Here is a 27,539-nt window from a genome sequence, read left to right as displayed (position 1 = left end):
ACTTCTCCCAGAATCCGTGGATTCTCAAACCTTTAAGTCTTTGCATATATGAAAATGTCTGTATGTTGTGATCACACTTCATTAATAGTTTAGTTGGGTATAAAATTCCAGGTTCAAAATAAACTTCCCTCAGAATTTGGGATGCATTTTCAATTTCCTTCCTGCAGTCTAGCATTATGAATTAGAAGCTTGATGATAATTTGATAATCTCTTTATTGTTACTTTATGTGTTCTTCTTCTGAGAGCTTTTAGAATCTTGTCTTGTTCCTTAGAATTCTGAAATGTCATGAGAATAAAGCTAGGTGTGAGTCTCCTATCATTCACCTCAATTATATATACTTTCAATGTAAAGACTCCTGCTGCCAGGTCTGGGAAATTTCTTCTTTGTTTGACTCTTTATGCTCTCTATTTTAAGGTTCTTGTCCGGAAATTGTATTAGATATTATACCTCTTGCACTGGTCATCTGTATCTTTTAACTTTTCTTTCTTGTCCTTTTACTTTTGCTTTGGAGACTTTTTCTTGACATTTTATTCCAACTACTCTATTGAATTTTTACATTTCAAGAATTTAATTTCAGTTTCTACAAATTTTTTATTTTTTAGAGATTACTTGATTTTATTATTTGTTCTCATTTTGGGGATACAATATCTTTGGGTCTCTCTGAGGTTCTAACTGGAATTTAAAAATTATCTTCAATTCCATGAATTTTCTTTGTTGTGTGTCCTCGCTGCTCCCATAGTTGTTTTGTCTCCTTAATTCTGTTGGGAAGAGACCCTCCCTCCACCACTATCTTTCCCTGTTGTTTGTCTTGGCTGAGGGGTTATCTGTTCGTTGGTCTCATCTGCTTTCCATGTTCCCAGAAATGTATCTAAATCTTTCAAAATTTAATCTGACAGTTGAAAAGCCATTCTCTGATTTGATAGACATTTTGGAGGAGGAGGCCCAGTTTGCCACTTTAAACTATTACCACCTCTCTCATGTCTAAAGAGTATTTTAAAACGGTCTTAGATATTTTTTATTTGTAACAAAATGGCAGCCAATAAAAGCTGCTACCTAGAAATACCTTCCAGTGTTTTAAAGGAATTTTTAACAGAACTGGCTCATGATTTTTATACGTCATTACCCTGAAGGGGCCTAGGCTTCACTGAAAAGCCAGAACAAGTCCTGCCATCCAGAAAGCCTCCTAAGTTCTGCACTTCAAGATGTGATTCCCAGGAATAGCAGTGAGGGTAAAAAGTCCCACTGTCACTGCCAACAGCGACCCTGTCAGTTCTGGGAGGCTCTGGGCTCAGCCGCTGGACTCTCTCGAGCTCTCCTGGCATCTTTTTTATTTCCCAGCCAAGGCCTACATCTCAGCAAAAGAGCACAGTTTAGGAACAATGGCCATGATCTCTGCATTTCATCTTTTCCTGTGATCAGAGGGTTCTCAGACATCATTCAATGGTTTTACCAAGAGGACCCCCATAACAACCCATTAGTAAAGAGATTTAAAGGGAAACTTTTTTTTCTTTAACAAAGATTTAATTTAATTTAATTTAATTTAATTTAATTTAATTTAATTTAAGAGAGAGGGAGGGAGGGGTAGAGAGAGGGAGAGAGAGAATCCCAAGCAGTCTCTCTGCTGCCAGCACAGAGCTCCATGCAGGGCTCTAACTCATGAACCACGAGATCATGACCTGAACCAGAACCAAAAGTTAGATGCTTAACTGACTGGGCCACCCAAGTGCCCCTTTTTAAAAAAAATTTTAAAAAAAATTAAAGTTTATTTATTTTGATGGGGGAGGGAACCTTTTCTAATGGGTTGTCTGAGTCTTCTTGGTGAAATCTGCAGACAAGGAAACAAACCCATTATAAGAATGATAGAGAAGATGTTAACTTCTTGTCGTGGACTGTTAACGAGAGCTGTCTCCAAGGGGTGCGATCATACAAGCTATCTTTCTACTGTTCACATTCTTGTATTCATAGAATTTTAGTGGCAGATTTGTGTCATTTGTATCATCATGAAAGAAACAGGGACCAGCTTGGCCCTTGTCTCCTCCACAGTCTGCCCCCCGAACCCCCACCATCCAGCCTTGTTTCCCACTCCTTTCCAATATGACCGGTAGTCCAACTCCCCACTGTCCCCCTGTGGGTCTCATGGTTCCTTTCTATCATCTGCTCAGCGAACACTGAACACCTCAGTGATGGGTGATGAAACTAGCGAATGAGGTTTCTGTCTCTGTCCATAGACTACGTCTTTCCAGACTTGACGGAGAAGGCGGGTCCCATAGAAGACACCAGCCAGGGCCAGGAGGTGCCGAGCCCGCCCTCACCCTTGCCCAAGATGAACCTGGTGGAGCCACCCTGGCATATGGCTCCTGGAGAAGAGGAGGAGGACGAGGAGGACGAGGAGGAGGAGGAGGAGGAAAGGGAGAAGGAGGAGGTAGAGAAGGAAGAGGAAGAGGAAGAAGAGGAGGAGCTGCTGCCTGTGAACGGATCCCAAGAAGAAGCCCAAACTCAGGGCCATGGCTTTTCTCCCACCAGCGGCAGCAGGGTGCCAGGGGTTGCCAAGCACAGGCACGAAGAATCTGGGGAACAGGCCTCCTCGGGTGTGGAGGTGGGCAGCAGCATGGAGCCCAGCCTGTCACCGTCCGCAGTCACCCCGAGCACAGTGACCCCAGGGGGGCAGGACTTCGTCAGCCAGGAGACGGGGGGCACGACGCTGCTGGCCACGGGGCATGGGGTAGAGTTTGAGGCTCCTCAGGAGGCAAGCGAGGAGGCCACCGTGGGAGCAGCGGGGTTGGCTGGCAAGCAAGCGGAGGTGCCGTCCTTAGCCTCGTTCCCTCAGACAGAAGCTCCCAGTGGGGTTGAGACCCCAGCTGAAGACCCCCTTTACCCTGGAGCCTCCACCTCTCTCCCGCTGGCCCCCCGAGACGCGGAACTGACACCTGCCTCTGCCACCTTGGGGCAAGAAGACCTCAGCCAGCAGCCCCAGGAAGGACAGGCCACCGAAGCCCAGTCCAGAATACCCTGGGATTCTACTCAGGTAAAGTGAGGGCACTCGGGGCCACGCGGCTGCACCTTTCTCTGAGGAGCCTGGTCATCCCCAGGTGCACAGGGGGGATGGGAGGGTGTGCCAGGCTGAGGTGGGCGGCCCCTCTCTGGCGGGACTTTTGGGATGCACACCCACACTTCCATGCAAAGGTAAAAAGTCTTGGGAGAGCTCAGCTCCCTCGGCCTGGCCTTGTTCAGTGCTACCGCTGGCCTTTCCCACTGCCTGACCTGTGCCCTCCACCCCCTCTCCGCACCCACCCCTGCTCTCCTCACCTCACCCGGCCCCAGCCCACACACCCAGGCCGGCTCCCTCCACTAGGCGGAAGGGGAGGGAGTCCCACTGTGTCAGGCCATGCATCAGGCCTACAGGCCTGTTTCCTGTTGGGCCGACAGAACACTAAACCCCTACGGGGTTGCCATCGAGAGTCTGTGGCTCTGGCAAGCCCTGTGCTGTCAGGCCCCTCCTCTCGCTGAAGACATCCTCCGTGGGGTCCCTGGACACATCTGGGCTTGTGAGTCTTGGGCCGGAGTCTGGGCACGGCGCCTTGCAGAGGCTGTCAGCTCCCTCCAAGCTGCCGCAAACCTGTACCTGGCCTTCACCTTCCAGCATCTCAAAGAGTTTCTCTGGATGCCTTTCCTCGTGCCTTTGTAACCGTCACCCTTCTTTCTGTTTCCTTGCGCAGGTGATCTGCAAAGACTGGAGCAATCTGGCCGGGAAAAACTACATCATTCTGAACATGACAGAGAACATAGACTGTGTGAGTGCCGAGCTAGGCGGGGGCCGCAAGGAAGGATGGAGGCGGGCGGGCGCACGGGGGATGGGAGGGGGGCTTAGCCCGTCAGTCACGGGGGCCAGCCTAACCCAGGGGGTGAACCAGCACCCACCCATGTCTAAAAGAGGAGCGCCTATATATTTTTAAGTTTCTAGAGGCTCTTTTATTCTCGCCCTACTCCGTTTTTAATTTCAGGGGGTTGTTTTGTTCACATGTGCAATGCCGTATCTCCTGGAGGATATTGGAACTGTTTTTAAAAAGTTGCTTTCCTTATTTGTTACTGTTGGCCTTGGTTTTCTCACGTGTATTTGCTCCTCAGATGCCTGGTAGGTTTGTTCAGAGCTATTTAAGGAGGGCCATCAAAAAGCCAGTTGGAAGCTTTGAGCTTAGGATTGGGGTTTGCTAACTGTGGTTTCTCAGGAGGGTGGACTGGCTGGGCCATTTTATTAGATGATTTCTAATGTCAACATTTTTAGGTCCTTCCTCTTTGGGCAATTAGATTCTTTGAAAAGGGGACATCGGTCCTACTGGGAGCATAAAGGGCTAGTTGCCAGTGTTCTGAGAGCCAGGGTGGGGAGAGGGGTGGGTGTCTCGGTGTCAGAACACATGTACATAGATAAATTCATTTACCCCCCCTGCTTTTCAGTGTGAGCCCCCTCCCTCATTGTGCCCCGTGACCTCTGGGTCAGAGAGCCTCTGTTTTAACCCTCTTTGAAGAATCAATTCCCAGTCTTCTGCCAGGGAGTGGGGACATTTGTCAGCTGTGCAGTGTTGGGGAGAGGAATTAGGGATCCAGCCACTTCTTAAACAGACTTTCAAACAGTTTTCCTATTTTTAGAATCACGTTCATCACCTCTTCCAAAGGTAACCAGCACTGCCTATTTGAGAACGTTTTAGTTGGGAGTTTGACAGTAGAAGTGTGACTGCTTCTCAGCTTGTCCCATTTTGGCTTAGGATTCAGCTCTTTGGGGCCTGCTAGACCAGGAGAATGTAGCTCCTCCGTAAGCCTCCGGGGCCAGACGCTCACACTCTTGTCTCCTTTTCAGTTTTGTTTTGTTCTTGTCTTTGTGGGTTGTTTTTTTCTTTTTAATGTTTACTTATTTTCGAGAGAGAGAGAGAGAGAGAGACAGAGCATGAGCAGGGAAGGAACAGAGAGAGAGAGGGAGACACAGAGTTGGAAGCAGGCCTCAGGCTCTTAGCTGTCAGCACAGAGCCTGACGCGGGGCTCGAACTCACGGACTGTGAGATCATGACCTGAGCCGAAGTCAGACATTTAACCAACTGAGCCACCCAGGCACCCCTTGTCATTGTGGTTTTTGACCTTTACTATCATTTAGTGGATTTAGGGGAGAAGGTAAAGTGTATGCGACGCGTGTGTTTATTAATTCAAGAGTGATCCATGAGGTTTTCTTTTTTCCCTTATAAGTAATGAACAAGTGGATTTTTAACACTGTCGATGTGTTTTGAGCTGTTGCAGTGGTGATTCTTACTGATGCCCGTCCCTGGCCATTGAGAGCCTCTTTGAGGTGGCTTCTTTTTGACCAACTGTTAGTGTTTGATAGTTTCCTGGTTTTCTGGTATAATACAATGTGCCAGGCTCATCTCGTACTTTCCCTCCCTAGACATGAAATCAACATTTCTCTAAGCCCTCATTCGTTTTATTGAAATACGGTACTTAGAGACCACAGTATGGGTACTTGAGGCCATTAAATTTTGTGTGTGCATATTTGAATAATAAAGTCTAAAGATAATGTCTCTCCTCTTTCCAAACAACACATACATATATAAAAATGCTTCCTTTTTTTTTTCAATATTTTTAAAGTTTTATTTATTTATTTTGAGAGAGACCGAGACAGCACAAGTGGGGAAGGGGCAGAGAGAGAGAGAATCCCAAGCAGACTCTGCTCTGTCTGCGCAGAAACTGATGCAGGGCTCGAACTCATGAAGCTGCAAGGTCATGACTTGAGCCGAAACCAAGAGTCGAATGCTTCACCGACTGAGCCACCTAGACTCCCCTATAAAAATGCTTTCATTCTGCTTTCCCTGTTTTTGCCTTGTTAGTCTTTCTCATTTAATCTCCACCTAATTAGCCATTCGTATTTTTTATGATGTGTTTTTTTCTAAGATTTTATTTTATTTTTTTAAGTCTGTTTATTTAGAGAGAGAGAGAGAGAGAGAGAGAGATTCCCAAGCAGGCTCCAACCTGTCAGCATGGAGCCCTACGCAGGGCTCAAACTCACGAACTGTGAGATCACGACCTGAGCCAAAACCAAGAGTTGAATGCTTCACCGACTGAGCCACCCAGGCACCCCAGTGATGGATATTTTTATTGTGGTAAAAAAAAAAAAATCTAACGTAAAATTTATCATCTTAACCATTTTTAGGGTACTGCGGTGTTAAGTACGTTACCACTGTTGTGAAACAGATCTCCAGAGTGTTTCATCGCGCAAAACTAAACTCTGTCCCCGTTAACCACTCTCCCAGACCCCCAGCAACCACCACCCTACTTTCTGTCTCTAAGAAATTGACTAAGTGCATCTTATAAGTGGAATCATACAGTACTTGTCCTTCTGTGACTGGCTTGTTTCTCTCAGCAGAATGTTCTCAAGGTCCATTCATGTTGTAGCCTGTGTCAGAATTTCCTTCCTTTCTGAGTCTGAATAACATTCCATGGTATGTATAGACCACGTTTGGTTTATCCGTTCATCCGCCAGTGGATATTTGGGTAGCTCCCCCATCTTGGCTACTGTGAATAATGCCGCTGTGAACATGAATATACAAATATCTCTTTGAGACCCTGTTTTCAATGATTTGGGGTATATATATATATATATATATACCCAGAAATGGAATTGCTGGATCATATGGTGACTCTATTTTTGATTTCTTAAGAAACCTTGGTACTGTCTTCCATAGTGACTGAACCATTTTACGTTCCCACCAGCAGTGGACAAATGTTCCAGTTTCTCCACATCGTCACCAACACTTGTTTTCTGTTTTGTTTTGTTTTTTTAAGTGTATTTATTTTGAGAGAGAGGGAGAGAGAGAGAGAGAACAAGAATGGGAGAGGGGCAGAGAGAGAGAGAGAGAGCACAGAGCACAGAGCCTGACGCAGGGTTCAAACTCATCAACCGTGAGATCATGACCTGAGCCGAAACCAAGAGTTGGATGCTCAACTGACTGAGCATCTGATGCTCAACTGACTCAGACCTTCCTGTTTTCTGTTTCTTTCTTTCTTTCTTTTTATTTTTTTGAATAGGGGCCATCCTTTTTTAAGTTTTTTAACTGTTTATTTTTGAGAGAGAGAAAGACAGAGCACAAGCAGGGGAGGAGCAGAGACAGGGGGAGATACAGAATCTGAAGTAGGCTCCAGGCTCCACACTGTCAGCACAGAGCCTGACACAGGGTTCGAACTCACCAACCATGAGATCATGACCTGAGCCGAAGTCAGATGCTTTACCGACTGAGCCACCCAGGCGCCCCTCAATAGTGGCCATCCTAATGGGTGTGAGGTAGAATTTCATTATGGGTTTGATTTTCATTTCTCTGACGATGACTGTTATTGAGCATTAGTCACTATTATTAACAGTGCTTGTTTGCTTTATCAATATATTTATTCGTTTCTTTGCTTGCACGTCTTTTCACATCCCCATTCCTTTCTTCTGAATTTAACCACCTTCTTCCTGAAATATACCCGTTAGCAGCTCTTTCTGCAAGGACATATCTCTATTGGCCTTCATTAGTGTGAGGAACGTCTTTAATTTTCTCCTGTTCTTTTTTTATAGCTTTTTATTTTGAGATAACCTCAGAAGACTTATACAAAGAAATCCCATGTATCTTTCAGCCAGATTCACCACCTCTTAACATTTTTTCAAACCATTTGAGAGTAAGTTGATGGCATTGTTGCCTTTTGTCCTTCCCTCTCGATACCTGAGTATGTGTGTCTTCAGAGCAAGTCTGGTCCTTCAGCTTACCACAGCACAACTATCAATCGGGGCGTTAACACTGACTGATGCACAAGTATAATTTGTAGACCTTTCTTAGATTTCACCAGGGGTCCAGGGTCTCACCCGGAACAAGGCATTGCATTTAGTTTTCATGTTTTAGTCTTTAATCTGGAATGAAACATCAAGGATTCAATGAAAAGTAATTGGAGTCATGCACGTAAAAATGATGGAGCTCTGCAGAGAACACATCCTGAGAAAAAGATAGGGAGGAAAGTGCTGACAGCCTCTCAGAGAAAGTCTTGCAAGGTAAAGCTTCAGTGTCAGGAATTTGATCCGCAAGATTGCGAAATAAGCAGTGTAGACATACAGCTTCTTTTACGTGACCTACAATATCACAGATGGTCCATGCAGAGGCAACTAGAAAGGAGCCTGTGGAGAAAAATCCAAGAGAGGAGCAGAAGGATAAAGTAGTAAACTGAGAGGTACGGTCTTTGGGTTCTGGAAGGCAAAAGAAAATCCTCGGTAGTGGTGCAGGGAACTGACCTGTTGCTCTGCACAACAGAAAGAAGCCTCGAGGCACCAGGACGAGAGGTGTTGGGGGGGGGGGGTGGTACCAACCATCCTTCGGTGAGGGCCCTGAAAGAGCTCTTCAGCACAAAGGACTGGATCGCGAAGGCCTAGAGACAGAAACGGCTGGAGAGGAGTTGATCCTGTGTCTGAGGCCCCTGAATTGCTGAGTGCACACCACGGACGTACTTACTAGATGTTTCAGGCTGTCCTGTACTCTCTCTGCCCTACCCTGGAATTGGCCCTTTCTTCAGGGAGCCCTGGTTCCTTTTGAAGAGGAAAGGTATTCAGAAATAAGATCCGGGCTCCCAGTGTGCTCATGGCTACTGGGCTATCATTGCTTCTTGGCCTTTTTAGAGGCCCTGAGAGAGAATTATCTGTATTTTTTCTCGGTAGACACAGATATACATAATACATGTGCACATGTACATATGTGTTTACTTCTGTATTCACACATATTTACAGTGATAACTTCGATTGCTTACCGTCCCAATGTTCCAGTTCTAATCCAGGACCACTGGCTCTTCCCAGCCTTCTTCTGTTCCACAGAAGTATCTTCCTTCACCGACGGAAACCTCACTCCCAACATCCCCAATGTATGTACTCATTTCTTCAGTTCTAGAATACACAAGCGGTTGCAGGATTTTTAACCCACGCTGATGCAAAAGCAAACCTGCTGATAAGTAAACTTCAGCGTCTGCTTGCAAGTTTCTTTGGTCTTTGGATGATTCCGAAATTAATTTAGTTTTTTTTTCCCCCCTTTTGGTGTAGTTATGCATTTGAAATATGATTAGGTTTCTTTGTTTCTGTTTGTATTCAATTTTGGATCCCCCATCCTTGTTGATTTAATTGTATTTTTGAGTATGTAAAGCATTAATGTGGTTCTAAACATCTAAGGGACACAAAAATGTATGCTTAGAGAAACCCCCCTCTCCCCCATTACCTCTTGCCTTCATTCCCACCCACTCCTTCTAGGTAACCAATCTCATTAGTTTCTGGTTATCCTTCCTCGGTTTCTTTTTATAGAAATAAACAGATAGATGTAGAATTTTTTCCATTTTTTCTTGCAGGGAAGGTAGCAGAGTATTTATATTTTTATTAGCTTGATAGGGCTGTCATAACAGAGTACTACACTGGATGGCTTAAACACATAAATTTATTCCTTCACTATTCTGGAGGCTGGAAGTCCAAGATTAAGGTGCTGGCAGGATTGGTTTCTCCTGAAGTCTCTCTACTTGGCTAGCAGATGGCCGTCTTCTCCCTGTGTTTTCACACAGTTTTCCCTCTGTGTGTGTCTGTGTCCTCAATCTCCTCCTCTTGTAAAGTCACTATCGGATTGGATAGGGCCACCCTAATGACCTCATTTTAACTTAATTACCTCTGGAAACACCCTGTCTCCAAACATAGTCACATTCTGAGGTACCACGCATTAGGACTTCAACATATGAATTTATTGGGGGTGGGGGGCGGTGGACACAACTCAATCTATAACATTATTTTTTTGCATTTTACTTTTCTTGCTTAACAGTATATTCTGGAAACCACTTTATGTTAGCCCACGGAGATTATTCTCAATCATTTTATTTTTACAACTGAATAATACTCCGTTATGTATGTGTATTATAGATTATTCATTAAATTTCCCTTGTGTGGGCATCTGGGTGGTTTCCAGTATTCTGCAATTGCTTACAAGGCTGCCTTGACTAACCTTGTATGTATTTTTGTGCTGTTGGGATGTATCTTCAGAATAAATTCCCAGAAGTGGGATTGCACATGCAGTTTGATACATATTACCAATTTCCCATTTCTCTCTCATTCTCGTTACAAGTTTATTGGGCCTTATTTTTCTGTCTACTACGTCTCTTAACACTTTCATGGTTTCTCTCTTTAAAATATCTCTGATGCATTCTTCTTTTTCCATTTTATTTATTTTGGAGAGAGTGAGAGCATGGCTGGGGAGAGGGACAGAGGGGGAGAGAGAGAGAGAATCCCAAGCTGGCTCCGTGTTTAGTGCAGAGCCCAGTGCGGGGCTCCATCCCATGACCTGAGCTGAAATCAAGAGTCAGACACCCAACCGACTTAGCCACCCTGGCGCCCCTCCCTGATGCATTCTGAGTGATTTCCTAGCTCTATCTTCCAAATTAATAACTCTCTTCCAGCAGTGTCTAATCTTCTGTTTGATCCATCCATTGAATCTTTAATATAGATAACTGTTTTGTATGTTAAGAATTTCTCCTTGGTTCCAAATCCCTCCCTTTGTTCTTCATTTTGTTCCCTTCTTTCATTATGGCTTCTGTTCCTTCATTTTCTGAATTGTTGTAAGTATATTAATTTTGTTATTAATAATTATTTTCCTTTTGTTTTAGTAACACGGACGGCATCCTGGGATGTCGGTTCTGCTTGTGGCTTTGTATTTTACTCTCTTTCTGGGTCACCATTTATTATTGTGATCTCCTCTTCAACCCTGGGTTGTGAAAGAGTTCCAACAAAGTGGTTTCAGGGAGACTGTGGGAGTTCCAGGGGCCCCGGGTCAGCTTTCATCTTAGTTCTTGGCTTGGATCTTTATAACACAAAGAACTTCACATTTGGACTCCACACCCCGGTGAAGTACAAGTCTGTTTTTTTTTTTTTAATGTTTTTTTATTTATTTTTGAGAGAGACAGTGCATGAGTAAGTGAGGGGAGGGGCAGAGAGAGAGGGAGAGAGAGAATCTCAAGCAGGCTCCGCACTGTCATTGCAGAGCCCGACATGGGGTTCCATCTCACAAATGGTGACATCATGACCTGGGCCAAAGTCAGGAGTTGGAGGCTTAACCGATAGCCTCCCTGGCGCCTCAAGCCTGAGTGTTTAAGTGATCTTGGATGACCTTTTTCCCTTACTCATGGACACGGGCAGACACCCTGTACAGTTCCTCCAACTTGGGAATGTTTCTGAGTCCCCATTTCACCAAAAGGGTTGCTCTTTGGGGACTTCGGACTCCATCCTGGTGCTCTGCTCTAGTTCTTCATCTCACATGCGCCAAGAGCACGTGGACATTGAAAGCCAAGTGTCCAGGTCCAGGGTCCTCTATCTGGGCCCCAGACCCCCAGGAGTTGATGCTGTGGCTTCCGCACCTGCTCACTCTTCTGGCTTTAAGTGCCCTCTGTTTCTGCCGTGTTTTTTTCCAGTGTTTCTCCATGTTTGTAGCAAGGTGGGAGAGCAGGAGGTTCATCAGTTCTGACTGCTGTGTTGCCACAAGTCAAAATGATCTGATGGCCAGGGCATGTGTCCCTTTCTGTTTGCCGTAAGGACCATACCAGTCATTTGGAGTTGCATATAGCTTTAGGGCATTGGAAATGGGTGCTTGGATGGTAGCAGAGGATCTGGAGTCTCTACTGTGGGAGAAAAGGTGTGACGTACAGGAAGGACCATCCACCCAGGAGTCAGCAGGGTAGATAGCTTACACCCACATGTGTATTGCCCTTAAGAAAAGCTCTAATGCCTTACAGTATACATCCAGAAAAGTGCACAGATCATAAGTGTGCAGCTTGTTGGACTGTCACAAAGGGACCACGCTCACATAAACACCACCCACATCAAGACACAGAACATGATCAGCACTGCCAGAGCCCTTCTCATTCCCCCTTCCAGATGCTGTTCCCTCAAGGGGAACCGTTTTCTTGACTTGTAACCGTATGCTGGTTTTGCATGCTTTTGAACTGTATATAAACAGAGTTATTCAGTTACTTTGTTTCTGGCTTTTTGCATTTTTGCAAAAACATTTTGTTTTTGAGATTCATCTAGATTGCATGTAGGGAAGTTTGTTCCTTCGTGATTCTGTATAGTGTCCCATTGATGTATGTGTTCTAATGTTGCTGGGCCTTTGAGTAATTTCCAGCTTCGGGCTCTTGGGAATGTGCTGCTGTGGCTGCTCTTGGACACATATTTTGGGGAGCATTATGGACACAGTTCTCATGGTGGCATGGCAGGGGCATGGTGTGTATATATCCACCTTGAACAGAAGCTGTCCAACAGCCTCCCAAAGCGTTTGTACCCAGTTATACTGCCTCTAGCAGTATGTGCCAGGTCTGGTTCTTCCTTGTCTCTCTCAGCCTTGGCATTGTCTTCATTTTAGGCATTTCTCAAAGTGTGTAGGGTGCTGGTGTCACTTTGTGGTTTTAATTTGCATTTCCCTGATGAGTCACGAACTTGAGCACCTTTTCATATGTGTTTCGGCTGATTGCATCCGATTGGGTTATCTTGACGTTTTCAAATTAATTTCTCCGAATTTATATAACCTGGATGTGAGATCTCTGTGAAGTGTGTGTGTATGTGTATGTGTGTGTGTATATACGAGACATATATCTCATAAATATCTGTTACTATTCTGTGGGTTGCCTTTTTCTCTCTTTTTTTATTAATTTTTTTAATGTTTATTTTTTGAGAGACAGAGTGTGAGCAGGGGAGAGACAGAGAGAGAGGAAGACAGACACAGAATCTGTGCTGAGCTGTCAGCACAGAGCCTGACGCAGAGCTCAAACTCACGAACCGTGAGATCATTACCTCAGCCGAAACCAGTCGCTTAACTGACTGAGCCACCCAGGCGCCCCACCTTTTTTCTCTCTTAATAGTACCTTCTGATAAACGGAAGTGTTTTTTTTTTTTAATTTTTTAAATGTTTAGTTATTTTTGAGAAAGGGACAGAGTGCGAGCAGGGGAGGGGCAGAGAGAAGGGGAGACACAGAATGCAAAGCAAGCTCCAGGCTCTGAGCTGTCAGCACAGAGCGTGACGCGGGCTCGAACCCACGAGCTGCAAGATCACGACCTGCGCCGCAGTCGGAAACTTAACCGATTGAGCCATCCAGGCGCCCACGGGAGCTCTTAATTTTTAAAAACTTGACCATAAGGGGCGCCTGGGGGGCTCAGTCGGTTAAGCGTCCGACTTCGACTCAGGTCACGATCTTGCGGTCCGTGAGTTCGAGCCCCGCACCAGGCTCTGGGCTGCCGGCTGGGAGCCTGGGGCCTGCTTCCGATTCTGTGTCTCCCTCTCTCTCTGCCCCTCCTCCGTTCATGCTCTCTCTCTCTCTGTCTCAAAAAAAAAAAAAAAAAAATTGATCATAAAATAGTCCAACTTACCAATTTTCTCCTTCATGGTTAGTGTTTTCGGGTCCATTTTAGAAATCTTTGCCTCCTCGGAGGTAATGAAGATAGCTTTCTAGGTTTACTTGTAAAAGCTTTAGATCTGAAATCCATCTGGAATTGACTGTAGTGTAAAGTATGAGTCAGGGAATTTTTTTCTTGATACTGGGCTATCCAATTGTCCTGGCACCTGTGACAGAATAAGTACTTTCCTTTTAATCCTAACATTAAGCCCATCATGTTAGGACCAATGCTCACGTTTTCAGATGGGGAGGCTGAGGCTCAGAGAGGTTTAGTATTTTGCTAAAGGTCCCAGAGCTGGTGAATGGCAGAACCAGGATTTGAACCCAGATTTGTTTGATTCCAGATTCAGGGCTTTCTCTCTAAGCCACTGACACTCAGTGCCTATCTGCAAAATAAGTGGCACGAAATATATAGCCATCAGATGTTACCAGGACATCGCAGGTCTGTGAGCTTAAGCCAGGCAGACATCTGGACACAGAAAACGTGGAACGTACACATGTCGGGGATCATAGGCCTGTGGCAGGGGGGAGGCATTGCCCTGGTAGGAGTGTGTTCCTTTTGTAAGCAGGGAGGCTGCTGGGTTCAGTGCATGCATGCGACTGAGGCAGATGCAGGCGTGTACCCCATCCCCCCACGCGTGTGCATATGAACATGAGGACGGTAAGACCTGCTTGGGGAACAGGGCTTTCTCAGCAGCTCATGGCTAGCTCCGGATACCAGTTTTCTGCCAAGTTCGGAACTTTGGCTTTAACTTGGCTTTCTGTTAGGCTGGTGAGTGCCAGGGCTTGGGCTTCCACCTGCCATTTGCCATGGTCACAAGGAACTCCAGTCCCCTTGGTGGCCTGTAGGGTAGGACGATGACCTGGGAGGCTCACTAGCTGGGGCTCTCACGGAAAGGCGATAGGAGCATCAGGGCCCCGTGGGAGTGGTGTGACGAGACGCCCGGCTCGAAGCTCTAAGGCAGGGCACTGGAGAGAGAGCGAACAGCTGGGAATACGGAAACCAGGTGCAGCAGCCCGTGATTTCCTGCGTCCCGGCAGGAGACGGCTGCTGGAGAGGAGCCTGGGCGAGGGAGGCGGCTACAGGGCCTGGAGGGGGGGGCTTTTCCCTGATGGGGCGAGGTTGGCGGCTTGCGTGGGTTTCCGCCACTCAGTGAGCTCCCAGCCAGTGCCTGCCTCTCGTTTGTGGTTTTTAATTATGTAATTATATATACACGAGGTGAAGAAAATCTAAGCAGTACAAGAGAGTGTCAAATGCGAATGAAGTCTCCTTATATCCCTCCTCCTGCCCCTGGCCCTGTTTCCAGGAGTTACCATTTTAACCATGTCTGTTTTAGTTCCTTTGGTCACCGCTGCCTCCATAAGGGTGGTCAGACATCTTTCTCGACTCCCCAGCTTTGGGCCGTATCTCTGCAATGACAGGCAAGAGAGGAGCACGTTACCCCTCCCCACCACCCCCCTCCTGGGTTCCGTGGCTGCGTGGCCGTGCGCATCTTTGGTCCGTTGCACCCCTGACCCGCCCCCCCCCCCCCCCCCCGGTATATTCACCCCTCGCACTATACTCTCGAACCCCAGGCCTGACCAGCAGACTGCCCTAGGCCTTCACACACCACTCACAAGCTCCCCACAGTCCTTGTTCGTGCGAGCGTATCTGTTCCCAGGTCAGCTGTGAGTGTCCCTGGGCAGGCCCATGCCCTCCTCATATGAGAAGCCCAGGCTGGAAGGAGCGAGCTCCCAGATGCCTGCCGGAACCAGTGGGTGTGCGTCTACGTGTTCCCACAGTCTCGCCTGAAGGCCACGCTCACGGCCTCTCTAGCGGTCTCCGGAGCTACGAGAGCAGTCCCCTCTGGAGCAGCCAGATGGCCTTTCCCGGAGTTTGACCACCGGGAGGCTGGAGGCTGGGGGCTGGAATGGGGGCCGGGCCTGGAGGCGGGCCCCTCCCTCACTGAGCGTGGGGCTCTCTTTCCGTCCTTGTAGGAGGTGTTCCGGCAGCACCGGGGGCTGCAGCTCCTGGCCCTGGTGGAGGAGGTGCTGCCCCGCCACGGCAGTGGCCACCACGGGGACTGGCACATCTCCCTGAGCAAGCCCAGCGAGAAGGAGCAGCACCTTCTAATGACCTTGGTGGGCGAGCAGGGTGAGAGGGGACAGCCCATGGAAGGGAGGGCCTAGGGGGGCAGCCCTACACCAGCACCATGTCCTGAGGGCCACGGAAGGTCTGCAGAACCACGGGCGAGTGCACGGACAGGGGCTTTGAACGTGGACCTCTGGGATAAGAGGATGTGGTAGTGGTTGGGCCCCCAGTGCAGGATTCAGGGAGTATTGACAAACTGGAGTTGGAGAAGACGAGGGTGTGAAGTTCGGACCCAGAGGGGAAGAGGCGTGGTTTTAGCACGGGGGGGCGTACACTTAGTGGTAGGGGGCTGTGGAGGGGGCACGTTCAGAACGCAGTGCTGGGGGGCTGTAGGAGTGACCGCCTGGTGTCACACCTGTCACATGGCGGTCATTCACTCAGTCCTTTTTAATGAGTCAGCCAGCAGGAAGCAAGCATAGGAGCACATGCACCATGAGGTCCACGTGTGGTCAAGAGCTGGGAAACAAGGTTCTGGAAGCTTAGGCCAGAGGCTGTCCCAGGGGGCTGGGGGTGCCTCAGTGGCCGGGGCTGTGCTGATGATGGTGTCTTCCCCCAGGGGTGGTGCCCACTCAAGACGTCCTTTCCATGCTGGGAGACATCCGCAGGAATCTGGTGGAGGTAAGAGGGCAGGGAGCCGCTCCCCTCCTGTTCTTTGAAGTTCTGGGAGCAGGGCTGGCTTCCCTGAGGGCAGGAGACAACCTGCACCGTGGTGCGAAGGAGCAGAAGACAGCCTCTTGCTCTGGGCAGCTCCTCCTTTTAGCTGTCCTCAGACGCCATTCCTGTGGGAGAGACGGAGTGCGTACACACGTGTGTGCACAACTGCACAGTTCGCGAAACGGCCAGGGGCGGGAAGGGCCAGGAGCGGGTCGGGGGCAGGAGAGGACTCAGAGGGAAGTGGACCTCCGAGGGGGATCTGGACTGGTAAGTGGGCGTTTCTGGGAAGATAGCAGGAGCAACACCATGTCTGGCCCAGGAACTGGGCAGAGGCCTTGTGGGCTGGGAGAGTGTGCTGCAGTCTCAGAAACCACAGGGGAAAGACAGGCATGAACACGGCCCGGAGGCCATCAGCCAGGAGCTCTCTGGTGGGGGAGGGCCTGCTGGGGAGTGGGCACGGGGCTCAGACTTGGGCGACAGCCCTGCCATCTTGAGGGGCATCCCTGACCCCTGTGCGGTTGGCCAGCTGCATGGCCAGTCCTGGAGATGTGGGCTGGAGGGCAGGCTGGCCAACCTCTCCTCCTGCACCACCTGCTACCCCTGCGTCAGGCTGAGCAGAGCTGGGGCCTGTGGGAGGGGCAGGTCCCCTTGGTCCTCCTGGTCCTTGTACTTTTTATGAAGGGGAACACCTTGGGCTCCTCACCTCCTTTCTTCAGGACCATCACCATTCATCTCCATCCAAAGTACTTGTACTCACTGTGGAACCCAGTGACCTGGCATTAGTCTCCTTTTCCGAGGCTCTGCAGCATTTCATAGCTGTGAAAGATGACTTGGCCGTGACCATGGGCCCTGCCTCCCTATCTATCACATGCCAGGCGGAAAGGTGGTTGTGGTGATGGTTTTGGGTGTTTTTGATAAGCACACTGAGTGCTTACTAAGTGCTGGACTCCGCTGGGTTCTCTCACTTGGCCCTCACCGCCACCCCAGGCCTTGTCAGGATTAAATAAGGTACCTGTGGAGTACTGTAGGTGCTGTATGTGAGAGCTGTAGCCCAGAGAAGGGAGGTGGCCCACCTGAGAAGGCACAGCCACTACGCAACAGAGCCAGGCTTCGGACGAGGTCTGAATGATGTTAAGAGTCCAGGCCTTTAACCGTGAGGCTGTCCTCACTACCTGGATGGTTACCGAGGGCCTTTCCAGGTGTGAAGTTCTGGGTTCGTGAACACAGGGGGACTGGTGGAAGGAAACTTGGGCTGGCCTTGATCTTTTTTTTTCCCCACAAACTTCCTGCCTCTTCTCCCGGCCCCTGGGTGTTCTAGCTTTACTGGACACTGTTCAGACTGACTTGGCCAGAAGGCATGCTGTGTCTTTTTGGAAGTATATGAGTGGGAAAATTTAGCAGTGTCATTGGTGGGTGATTCTACTGAGAGAAACTGATCTTTGATAACTTCAAAAGCCAATGGAGAATAGTACTGTAACTAAGCAGGATGTTCACAGACACTCAGGAAGAGATGACAGCCTTGCCTTAGGGAAGCCCAAAGCAGAAAGGGAGGTTCCCAGGTCTCTACACTGGGGGCTAGTAGACAGCACCCTCTCCCTGGCACCTGTCATCGGATGAGGATGGCATCTCCCCTTCCCTGCTTTCTGCCCAAGAGGCGGAGTTATGGAGAGAGTACTTGCCTGGCCCAGTGTGGGCACAGCAACCTCAAGGACCAAGAAGGCAGACCCGCCCAAGACAGCCTGCTCTGTGGCAGGGGTACTGGGCAGCTCAATGCCTGTGGTGACTACTCTTAACGGGCAAAGGGAGGAAGCTGGGAGCTGGTGATAGCCTGGGATGTAGGCTGTCCCCAGCATCCCAGTCTACAGTGTCTATAGCCCATAATGGGCAGAATGATACCTGAACACCTCCATCCCCAAGGTGGAGACTGTTTCAGGGACCTGATTCCATAGTGGAGCCAAACTTCTGCCCCAGCAGGGACAGAGTCAGGGCAGAGCCATGGTGGCAATGTGAGGGAAGGCTGGGAATGGAGGCATGGGATCAAGAGGCTTGGGGCTGCTGTCAGGTGAACAGAGGGAGATAGGGCAGAGATAGGGCTAGATTCCCAGATGAGCACAGGTCCCGGCCTCCGAGGGGGCTTAGTCAGGATTATGCCAGCTCTTCTCAAAGCCTGTTTCCTGTGCCTGAGCCCTAACCCCAGGGCCCTGTGGGAAGCCCTGGCACCCAGGACCTCAGCTGAGGAAGCTGACCCCTCCCACCCCCAGATTGGCATCCAGAACTACTCCACTACGAGCAGCTGCCAGGCCCGGGCCAGCCAGGTGCGCAGCGACTATGGGACGCTCTTTGTGGTGCTGGTGGTCATCGGTGCCATCTGTGTGATCATCATCGTGCTGGGCCTGCTCTATAACTGCTGGCAGCGGCGGCTGCCCAAGCTCAAACACGTGGTGAGCATGGGGTCAAGTTCAGCCAGATGGCTTGGGCTGGGGGCGGGGCCTGTGGTGGAGACTACCCCACAAGGTCAAGGTCGTCGTCCTCATGTGCAGGTGGGGTGGCCGCGATTGTCCCGGGATGGGGTACTTCGAGTGAAGCTGCTTGTCTGGAGCCTGGCACCCAACCTGTCCCCCTCTGCAGGGAAGCAGCCCCGTGATAGGTGCTAGAGGTGCAGTGGGGGGCCATTGGGAGGGCTCAGATGACACCAGGGAGGCCACCGGTTGTTTAGTGCAAAGGATCTTTAGGAGTTTGGGGGACAGAACAGTAGGGAGCGGGCGTCTGTGGAGGGTCCGCTGGTGGTTGCCTGTGGAGGGTTTCACACACTAGGGAAGGAACCGCGAGTGAGGTGACTCGTTCAAGGTCACAGGCGGGTTGGGGCCTGGGCCACAGCGCTTGCCCAGCGTCCCTCTCCCGTCGCCACAGTCCCACGGCGAGGAGCTGCGCTTCGTAGAGAACGGCTGCCACGACAACCCCACGCTGGACGTGGCCAGCGACAGCCAGTCGGAGATGCAGGAGAAGCAGCCCAGCCTGAACGGCGGCGGGGCCGTCAACGGCCCGGGGGGCTGGAGCGCGCTCATGGGGGGCAAGCGGGACCCTGAGGACTCGGACGTGTTTGAGGAGGACACGCACCTGTGAGGGCGCCCTCCGGCAGCTCTGGCCCGCTGTGACCCCGCGGCCGTACCCTCGCCCCGTTGGGACTGCGCCGGGACGAGCTGGGCGGATCCGGAGCGGACAACCGCGCCTCCCCTCCCCTCCCGGCCCCGGCCGCTCTCCCGCAGCCCGGCCCTCGGTGCGGGGTCCTCCCGCTTCCCACAGACTCACGGAACAGTTTCGGCACAGCCCTCCCCATCCCCGTCTGGCGCCCCCAGGAGCCGGTCCCGGAACGGCCCCGCTTCCCCGGCCGCGCCCCGGGACCCCCATTAAAGCCGCCCGGAGACCACGCCGGGCCCAGCCCGTTTGCCTGCCGGACTCGTTCTTGCTCCGCGGCGGGGCGGGGCGGGGGCGGGGCGGGCGCGCAGGGGGCGGGGCGGCGCGGCCCAGGTCGGTCCTCCGGGCGCCAGGCGCCGCTGCGGAGCGGGGCGGGGTCGGCGTGTGTTTACATCCGGCCGGGGCGCGCTGCCGCCGCCGCCGCCGCCGCCGCCTGAGGTCGTTCGGCCGGGGTCCGAGCCACCCGCATCATGGACACCAGCGATCTCTTCGCCAGCTGCAGGAAGGGGGATGTGGGCCGAGTGCGGTGAGGACCCCGGCGCCCTGCGAGTGTGCGGGGGGTGGGGCGGGGCGCCCCCGGGGGCGTGCAGTGGACTGGCTCGGGACAGGCGCGCGCCCCTGTGCCGCCGCAGCCCTGGCGGCCGACCCTCAGCTGACTTACCCCCAAGAGGCAAAGCAGGGGGCCGCGGCAGCCTTCCGAACCGGGGCTGGGGACGGAGTGCTGGCGGTGATTTACTCCTTGGGGTCCCGGAGGGCTTCCTAGAGGAGAGGACTGCTACGCGGAGCTCCGGAGAAGTGGGCGGAGAGGAGGGGGTCGTCCTCTGAGCGCTCAGGACCCGGAGGTCAAACCCCGGGGGCGGGCCTGGGACTCCAGAAGTGGCTCATCCCACAGATCCGCTCTGGGCCTGGCACTCTGGGGACAATTAGGACCCAGAATCAACCTCTGATCCCGGAGATTCGGAAACTCCTAAATGCGGTTAAAACAAATCTGGCACTGAAATCGCCATAAAGCAGGGAGTGAGGGGGTGCCTGGTTGGGATGTGAGGCACATCTCTTAGCGGGCCCTTCCGTGTTCCCTAGTTCTGACCCACCACTAGCTCCCTTAGGTTAGTCCCAGGCTTGCTGACTCCCATGGTGTCCCTGGTCCCACCCCAGCATCAGGTTCACCTAGGAGTTAGCTGATACCCCCCAAAGCCGAGTGCAATTCAGAGCACGTCTGGTCCAACTTAGACATCTCCCCCAGGCTGCCTGACCTCAGTGATGGCTTCAGTCCATGATGACCCCCGTCACCTCTCACATCCCATCAGCCACCATGTCTCCTGACTTCTGCCTTCTAGAATCTGGCCACTTCTCTTCATGCTTCCACACCACCAGGACACTTGCAGCAGCCTTCTCCTTGGCTTCCCTACCTCCAGTCTCCTCTATGTAGTCTTCGGTTCCCAAGCAGCCAGAGGGCTGTGGCAGAACAGATGGCCCATCGCTGCCTCCTTGCTCCCAAATGCCTTCAGGCCAGAGGTCCCTACTGCTCGCAGTCTCAGCATCTGCCTTAGGCGTTCACATATACACTCTCTACCTATGTTGGTCCCTTTGCTTCGAATGTCTTTCCTGCTCTGGTCTGCTTGTCATCTGCCCTCACCTAGGGGAGACTTCCCCCAGCCAAAAGGGATGTCTTCTCTCTTTCCCAACTCCATGGGTCTCCTCTCCCAGACCATGAACTTGTCCTGACCCAGGTTTGACTTCCTCCCCGCCTAGGTACCTGCTGGAGCAGCGGGACGTGGAGGTGAATGTGCGGGACAAGTGGGACAGCACCCCCTTGTGAGTGCCGGGCGGGTGGGTGGTCAGGGCAGGTGGGGGGCGCCTTCAGTCCCGATAACTGCCTCCTGTACTCCTCTCCCTCCCTCAGGTACTACGCCTGCCTGTGTGGGCACGAGGAGCTAGTACTGTATCTTCTGGCCAATGGTGAGAGAAGGGGCCGGGGCTGTGTGCGTGTACGTGCGGTCTGCGTGTGTGCGGGGGCACAAAGGCATGGGTGTGCATTGGCCGATGCCCTCACGCCCTGTCCTTCCTTTACCCCTCCACATACCCAGTCAGCCAGTACTCTTGGTTCTACCTTCAGAACCTGTTTTCCTGTTTGCCCACTTCCCCATCTCCACTGCCACCGCCCAGCCGGGCTACAGCATCTCTCCCTGGCCGCAGAGCCAGCCTCCTCCGGTCACCCGCCACCCCTCTTGCCCCACCTACAGTCTGTTCTCCATATCGCAGCCTGGTCCATCTCACAACAAGTCTAATAGGCTTAAAATTTCTCCAATGATTTCCCTTTGCGTTTAGCATGAAACTAGAATGCCTTGCCAGTCCACACAGCCTGTCGTCTTCCTCTGGCCACACCTACTTTGGCTCTCCTGTGGGCTCACTCTTCCACCCGCGCTGGCCTCTCTGGTGCTCCTACCTCAGGGTCTTTGTACTTGCTGTTCTTCCTACGTAAAGTGCCCTTTCCCAGATCTTTGCATGGCCGACTCCCTCCGCCATTCAGGTCACTGCATGTTGTCACTGACACGGTGACCTTCTGTGACCTCCCTGTGGGCAGGTGCAACCTCCATTATCTTTGTCTTGCTTTGGTTTTCTTCATAGCACCTGACATCATTTGTTAACCTGCTTTTTGTCCGTTGCCCCACTAGAGTGTCACTTCAGGCAGGACAGGGATTTGTATGTTTACGGCTGTGTTCCTGGTGCATAGAACAGGAGCAGTCCTGAGCCTGCCCTGTTTGTAGTCTGTGGTCCACGGAAGTACTTGCGTGCCTAGGCCCTGGCAGAGAGGATGCTCTCGTCAGAGGGGGCCCAGGGTCATTTGGGAGGGGCTGCAAGTTCCAGGGCTTGGCCCTACGTGTGGGAAGGTTGCGGGATGGGGGGGGGGGGAGATTAGGATTTCCCCCAGACCCTGTCCCAGCTGCAGTGTTCAAATCCCTGACCTGCTGGCTGGCGGGGGCTGCTCCCAGGAGCCCGCTGCGAGGCCAACACCTTTGATGGGGAGCGCTGCCTCTATGGGGCGCTGAGCGATGCCATCCGCCGGGCCCTGCGCGATTACAAGCAGGTGACAGCCTCTTGCAGGAGGCGGGATTACTACGACGACTTCCTGCAGCGGTGAGATGGGGTGCAGGGCTGGATCGTGTGTGGCGTGGGGTGGTCATGCGGGGCTGAGGGCTCTCCTGCAGGATGGGACGGGGGCTGCTGTGGTGAGACCGCGGGGAGGCACGTGCCGCACACCCCCTTTGCCTGTCCCTCCGCAGGCTTCTGGAACAAGGCATCCACAGCGACGTGATCTTTGTGGTGCACGGGAAGCCCTTCCGGGCACACCGCTGCGTCCTGGGTGCGCGCAGCACCTACTTTGCCAACATGCTGGACACCAAATGGAAGGGCAAGAGTGTCGTGGTCCTCCGACACCCACTGGTGCGTCCCTCCCGGGGGGGGACAGAGGGACGGCTGGCGGCTCGTGCTAGGGGGCCACCTCCGACCTTCCCTCCTGGCTGTGTCTACCTGCAGATCAACCCCGTGGCCTTTGGGGCCCTGCTGCAGTACCTGTACACAGGTGAGCCTCCGGGCCCCGTGGGGCCGGCAGGGAGGGGGTGTCTGTCCAGCAGCAGACCCAGCTGTGGCCTCAGGCCCACCCTTTACGTCCTGGTGCTTGTCCCCTGCGGTGTGGTGCTATTCCAGCTGCCTCCTGGGTGGGCTGGGAGGCGATGAGCCTGTGCATCCATTCAGGAAGCACCCTGCCCATAAACCGAGCCCTCTGCCACCCGTCCTGGGGTCTGTAGAACTCAGGCAGTGGCTCCCGATGGGAAAGCCGAGGCAGCCAGCAGACCCAGGAGTCCCAGCATGGGGGACAGTGGACGGCCCCTCTCAGGCTCTGAGCCTCCTGCGCTGCACCCAGGTCGCCTGGACGTTGGTGTGGAGCATGTTAGTGACTGCGAGCGCCTGGCCAAGCAGTGCCAGCTGTGGGATCTGCTCAGCGACCTGGAGGCCAAGTGTGAGAAGGTGTCCGAGTTCGGTGCGTCCAGGCTTAGGGTCCGGGGCATTGGGCGGGAACTGGCTGGGTCAGTGGGCTCCCTGCAGCTGTGCTCTCCCCTCCACAGTGGCGTCCAAGCCAGGCACGTGCGTGAAGGTGCTGACCATCGAGCCCCCCCCAGCAGACCCCCGGCTTCGGGAGGACATGGCCCTGCTGGCCGACTGTGCCCTGCCCCCTGAGCTCCGCGTAAGTGCACGGCCGCCCGGGGCCGGGCCTGGTGCGCACGGAGCCGTGGTACACGAGCCCCATGCTTGGGTTCAGTCTTTGTGTGACCGGGGGCCAGTCACTTCCCTTTTCTGAGCCCAGGTTACCTTTGTCGCCCCTCCCCAAACCTGCAGATGGGGCAGCAGCCCACCCCGCCAGGACGGAGCTAAAGCAGGCTCTTGGCTGGGGCCGGCCACTCTCCCTTGTTGCCCCTGCTCTGATGGTGTCTTCTCTCCCATCCCCCAGGGCGACCTCGGGGAGCTGCCCTTCCCTTTCCCCGATGGTTTCAACAGCTGTCCTGACGTCTGCTTCCGGGTGGAAGGTTGCAGCTTTCTCTGCCACAAGGTGCCGTCCCTTCCCCCCAGCCCCCCAGCCCCTTGCCTTAAGTCTCCGGCCAGCTCTCTGGCCACAGACCCTGGCAGCGGCCCCTCCTGAGCCCAGCCTCCCCCAGGCCTTCTTCTGCGGCCGAAGCGACTACTTCCGGGCCCTGCTGGACGACCACTTCCGAGAGAACGAGGAGCTGGAGGCCTCAGGCGGCCTCCCGGCCATCACCCTACACGGCATCTCGCCTGACATCTTCACCCATGTTCTCTACTACATATACAGTGACCACACAGAGGTGCGGGGCTCGGGCGGGCTGCGTCTGCTGGGCTTGGGGGCGTGACAGTCAGGAATCAGGACAGGTCCACAGGCCGGGTCACCGTGGGCTGAAAGGAGTGCCTAGGTCCTGACTGACTCCGTGGGGCTGGTTTTCTGTGAGGCTGGAGACGGAGTGGGGGACATGTTTGGATTTTTCTTTCAGGCTGAGGGGGCCTTGGTAGGTTCTAGAACAGAAACGAGTGACAAGAGCTGTATCATGAGTCCGTGACACTTGGAACTTAGTATCAGCCTCCGGGGTCCCCGCCTTCTCTTCTCCAGAGGGAGGGTGGGTAGGGACAGTAACCCTGAGTTACCACAGCAGTGGGGAACCCTGAGGCTGTCCACTCCCAGGGGTCTGGATGTCTGTCCCCAGCTCTCTTGGTGCCTCTCCGGGTCTTCAGTTGCCCCAGAGCATCCCTAACATACGGGCAACATGAATAGCCGTAGATAGGGCCAGAAGTGTGTGTGTGTGTGTGTAAATGCCGTGTGCCAGGGGGTCTCAGTCCCAGCCGGTGAGCTCTCCCCTCCTGTGGAGCCGGGAGCTGGGGCAGAAGTGAGTGGGTGTGGCTGCGTTCCAGTAACACTTGGTTACAAAACACGGGGTGGGCCAGACCTGGTCCGCAGCACCCAGGGTGTTGTTCCCCTCTGCATCTGGAGATTGGTGTGCAGGCCAGCTCACGTTTTAGGAGGAAGAGGAAGACTAGGCAAGCAGTGTCTTTGTCATAGGCCAGGTGGAGGCCACACACACACACACACACACGCACGCACGCACGCACGCTGGTTCTCATGTTGCCCTGGAGAGAACTTAGCGGCTGTGCTTGCCAACATGGCAGGCTGGGAAAGGTGGTCTCTGGGCAGGAGGAGGGCATGGGGGACAAGCTGGGCTGTGGCCTCAGCCCCTTGCTTGCTCGCCTCATGTAGCACCCCCATTCCTAAGCCCACCAGCCTCTCCACCTGAGTGCCCTCCCGGGCCTCCTTTCCTCCTGCCTCCTCAGCTTCATTTCTCCTGCGGCACAGCTCAGCTCTGTGGCCCCTGCCACCCAGGGTCCACCCTGTCCCATCCCCACCCCTCCTGAGCTTTGCGGCTGGCTCAAAGTGTGGACTTGGGCTCCAAACCTGGTTTGTCACTGGGTTAGCTGCTCGCAAGCTGTGTGATCTCAGGCTGCTTACTGAACTGCTCTGTGCCTCAGTTTCCCCCTTCTAGAAAGCAGGGATGCCCATAGTTGTTCTCTCTTAAGGTCTTGTGCAGGTGGATGTGTGTGTCGCAGGGAAAGTGCCTGGCCCAAGTAAGCAGTGTGCGTGGCCTGGGATGTGCTAGCAGAGGTCCTGCCCACTCTGTCTCCAGCCTGTTCCCTGTGACTGTCCAAAGTCTGGACCGGAACTGAGCACATGGTCTCTCCCAGCACAGGGTCCAGGTGTGGGTGGGAGAGAGCAGGGAAAGAGTTAACTCCATCACCCTTCACGTGGGTGCCTCCGTTTGGATAGCACCTTCTGTTTTCCGACAACCTTTTGAGGCAGGCATGGTTCACCTCCCAGAGAGGAAACTGAGGCACACAGAGGTGAAGTAACTTGCCTGCAGTCCCACAGCTAGAATTCCACAGCACAGGTCTGTGATTCACAACCCGAACTCTTTTCCCTGCTAAGGCCCTGCCTGCCACCTAGCCTCCAGGCCTGCCCGAGGCACGGGACCCCAGGTCCTCCAGCCCTCTAGGCCCACGGATGCCTGCAGCGGTCTGGGCACCCCAAGGCATGGGTGGGAGCCCCTGCCCTGCCTGCATTCTCCGCCCTCTCCCTAACAGCTCCCAACCTTGCTGCCAGCCCCCCGAGTGGCCTCGGTGACCTCTGGGCACACCCTCCCTCACTCCTCCTTTCTCCGCAGCTGCCCCCGGAGGCGGCCTACGACGTGCTGAGCGTGGCCGACATGTACCTGTTGCCAGGCCTGAAGCGGCTGTGTGGCCGCAGCCTGGCCCAGCTGCTGGACGAGGACAGTGTGGTGGGCGTGTGGCGTGTGGCCAAGCTGTTCCGCTTGGCGCGCCTCGAGGACCAGTGCACCGAGTACATGGCCAAGGTCATCGAGAAGGTGGGCCCGTGGGAGCCGTGGTGGGTGGGGCGGGCTGCGGGCAGGCGGCTGGCGTCGCCCTGAGCTGGCCTGCCCGCAGCTGGTGGAGCGGGAGGACTTCGTGGAGGCCGTGCGGGAGGAGGCGGCGGCCGTGGCCGCCCGGCAGGAGACGGACTCCATCCCGCTGGTGGACGACATCCGCTTCCACGTGGCCAGCACGGTGCAGACCTACAGCGCCATCGAGGAGGCACAGCAGCGGCTGCGGGCGCTTGAGGACTTGCTGGTGTCCATCGGCCTGGACTGCTGACTGCCGGCTGGCGAGGGCCCCCTGTGGCGGCACGTGTGGGCGCACATGCACGTGCAGCTCTTCTTTCTGTTTCTTGGCCCCTCGGGGGCGCGGCGGGGGCAGAGGGGGCTCGGTGGGGTGCCCCTCTCCCCACAGGTCTGGGGGCCCCAGAGGAGGGTCAGGATGAGCCCCTTCCCGCAACACAAGCCAGCCCCCAAGGCCCTGGGGCTGGGCGCCACTCAGGGAAACCTGGGGTCGGGGTCTCTTAGGGCCTCCCTCCCCCAGACCTCCTCCCTCCCCCCGCTCTTCCGGCCGTGGCGTGTTTGCTTCCAGGCCAAGCCCAGCAAGCCGGCTTCTGCCTGGCGTGGAGTTGGCCCAGAGGAAGCAGGAGAGTCTGTGTGTGGCAATAAAGCTTGAATTCACCGTGGGAGCCCCAGCCTGTGTCGGTGGGGGGTGGGGGGAGCCCAGGAGCAGGAGTTGGGGAGCGCCAGGGAGGAGCTCTGCATGTGGACCCCCTTATCCAGGCTAGAAGGCCTGGGTGCCCAGCGAGGGCTCCTTGGGGGCCGGGGGCGCCTGCGTCTGTGGGTCTGAGTAGGCGGCCCTTCTCTGTGGGGGCCCTGAGATCTCGCAGCCGGGCCCAGCCTCTCCAGTGGTCGCACTCCTGTCGGGCACAGCTTTCGCCTCGGGCTCCTCGTGGTGAGGTCTGACCCCAGGGTCCCGGGGGAGGTTTAGTGGGAAGGCTGATCGCCTGACCGCAGAGGCTGCTTCCCCCTGGACCGGGCAAGAGCGGCCTGTGCCCCAGACACTCCTAGCGCTCATTTATCGAGCATCCAAGTGGAAGGGGTGGGA

General features: G+C 53.6%; 2 protein-coding genes across 3 annotated transcripts in view; both read left to right on the top strand.

Annotated features, from left to right (window-relative positions):
- The window catches only part of PODXL2 (podocalyxin like 2), a 39,579-nt gene extending 20,207 nt beyond the window's left edge, over positions 1-19,372 (top strand). The window contains exons 3-8 of the mRNA XM_047850669.1: positions 2,230-3,026; positions 3,718-3,792; positions 15,440-15,596; positions 16,150-16,211; positions 18,509-18,688; positions 19,158-19,372. Coding sequence (XP_047706625.1) covers positions 2,230-3,026; positions 3,718-3,792; positions 15,440-15,596; positions 16,150-16,211; positions 18,509-18,688; positions 19,158-19,370 — 1,484 coding nt within the window. The 3' untranslated portion in view covers positions 19,371-19,372. The remainder of the gene's footprint in view (positions 1-2,229; positions 3,027-3,717; positions 3,793-15,439; positions 15,597-16,149; positions 16,212-18,508; positions 18,689-19,157) is intronic.
- A 438-nt stretch (positions 19,373-19,810) lies between these two features.
- Positions 19,811-27,113, top strand: ABTB1 (ankyrin repeat and BTB domain containing 1). 2 transcript variants are annotated; one of them, XM_047850670.1, is made up of 12 exons: positions 19,811-19,968; positions 21,195-21,257; positions 21,346-21,401; positions 22,436-22,580; positions 22,727-22,886; positions 22,980-23,025; positions 23,368-23,484; positions 23,570-23,688; positions 23,953-24,051; positions 24,158-24,325; positions 26,225-26,425; positions 26,505-27,113. In XM_047850670.1, exons 1-12 carry the CDS (start codon positions 19,913-19,915, stop codon positions 26,709-26,711), a joined length of 1,437 nt encoding a protein of 478 aa, XP_047706626.1. In that variant the 5' UTR covers positions 19,811-19,912; the 3' UTR covers positions 26,712-27,113. The 2 variants fall into 2 exon arrangements, with proteins under 2 accessions (XP_047706626.1, XP_047706627.1); XM_047850671.1 differs by having other exon boundaries at positions 19,814-19,968; positions 21,195-21,222.
- Positions 27,114-27,539: the final 426 nt, after the last annotated feature.

The sequence above is a fragment of the Prionailurus viverrinus genome, chromosome A2, assembly GCF_022837055.1.
Source record: "Prionailurus viverrinus isolate Anna chromosome A2, UM_Priviv_1.0, whole genome shotgun sequence".
NCBI lineage: Eukaryota > Metazoa > Chordata > Mammalia > Carnivora > Felidae > Prionailurus > Prionailurus viverrinus.
The sequence above is the reverse complement of the archived record's forward strand: the minus strand, read 5'-3'. Positions and strand labels throughout refer to the sequence as shown.

Excerpts from the sequence above, each read along its gene's own strand:
- ABTB1 (XM_047850670.1), top strand. The coding sequence starts at position 19,913 with ATGGACACCAGCGATCTCTTCGCCAGCTGCAGGAAGGGGGATGTGGGC. Across the intron at positions 22,887-22,979 it reads TGGTCCTCCGACACCCACTG|ATCAACCCCGTGGCCTTTGG; the intron begins GTGCGTCCCTCC and ends GTCTACCTGCAG. Across the intron at positions 24,326-26,224 it reads TATACAGTGACCACACAGAG|CTGCCCCCGGAGGCGGCCTA; the intron begins GTGCGGGGCTCG and ends CTTTCTCCGCAG.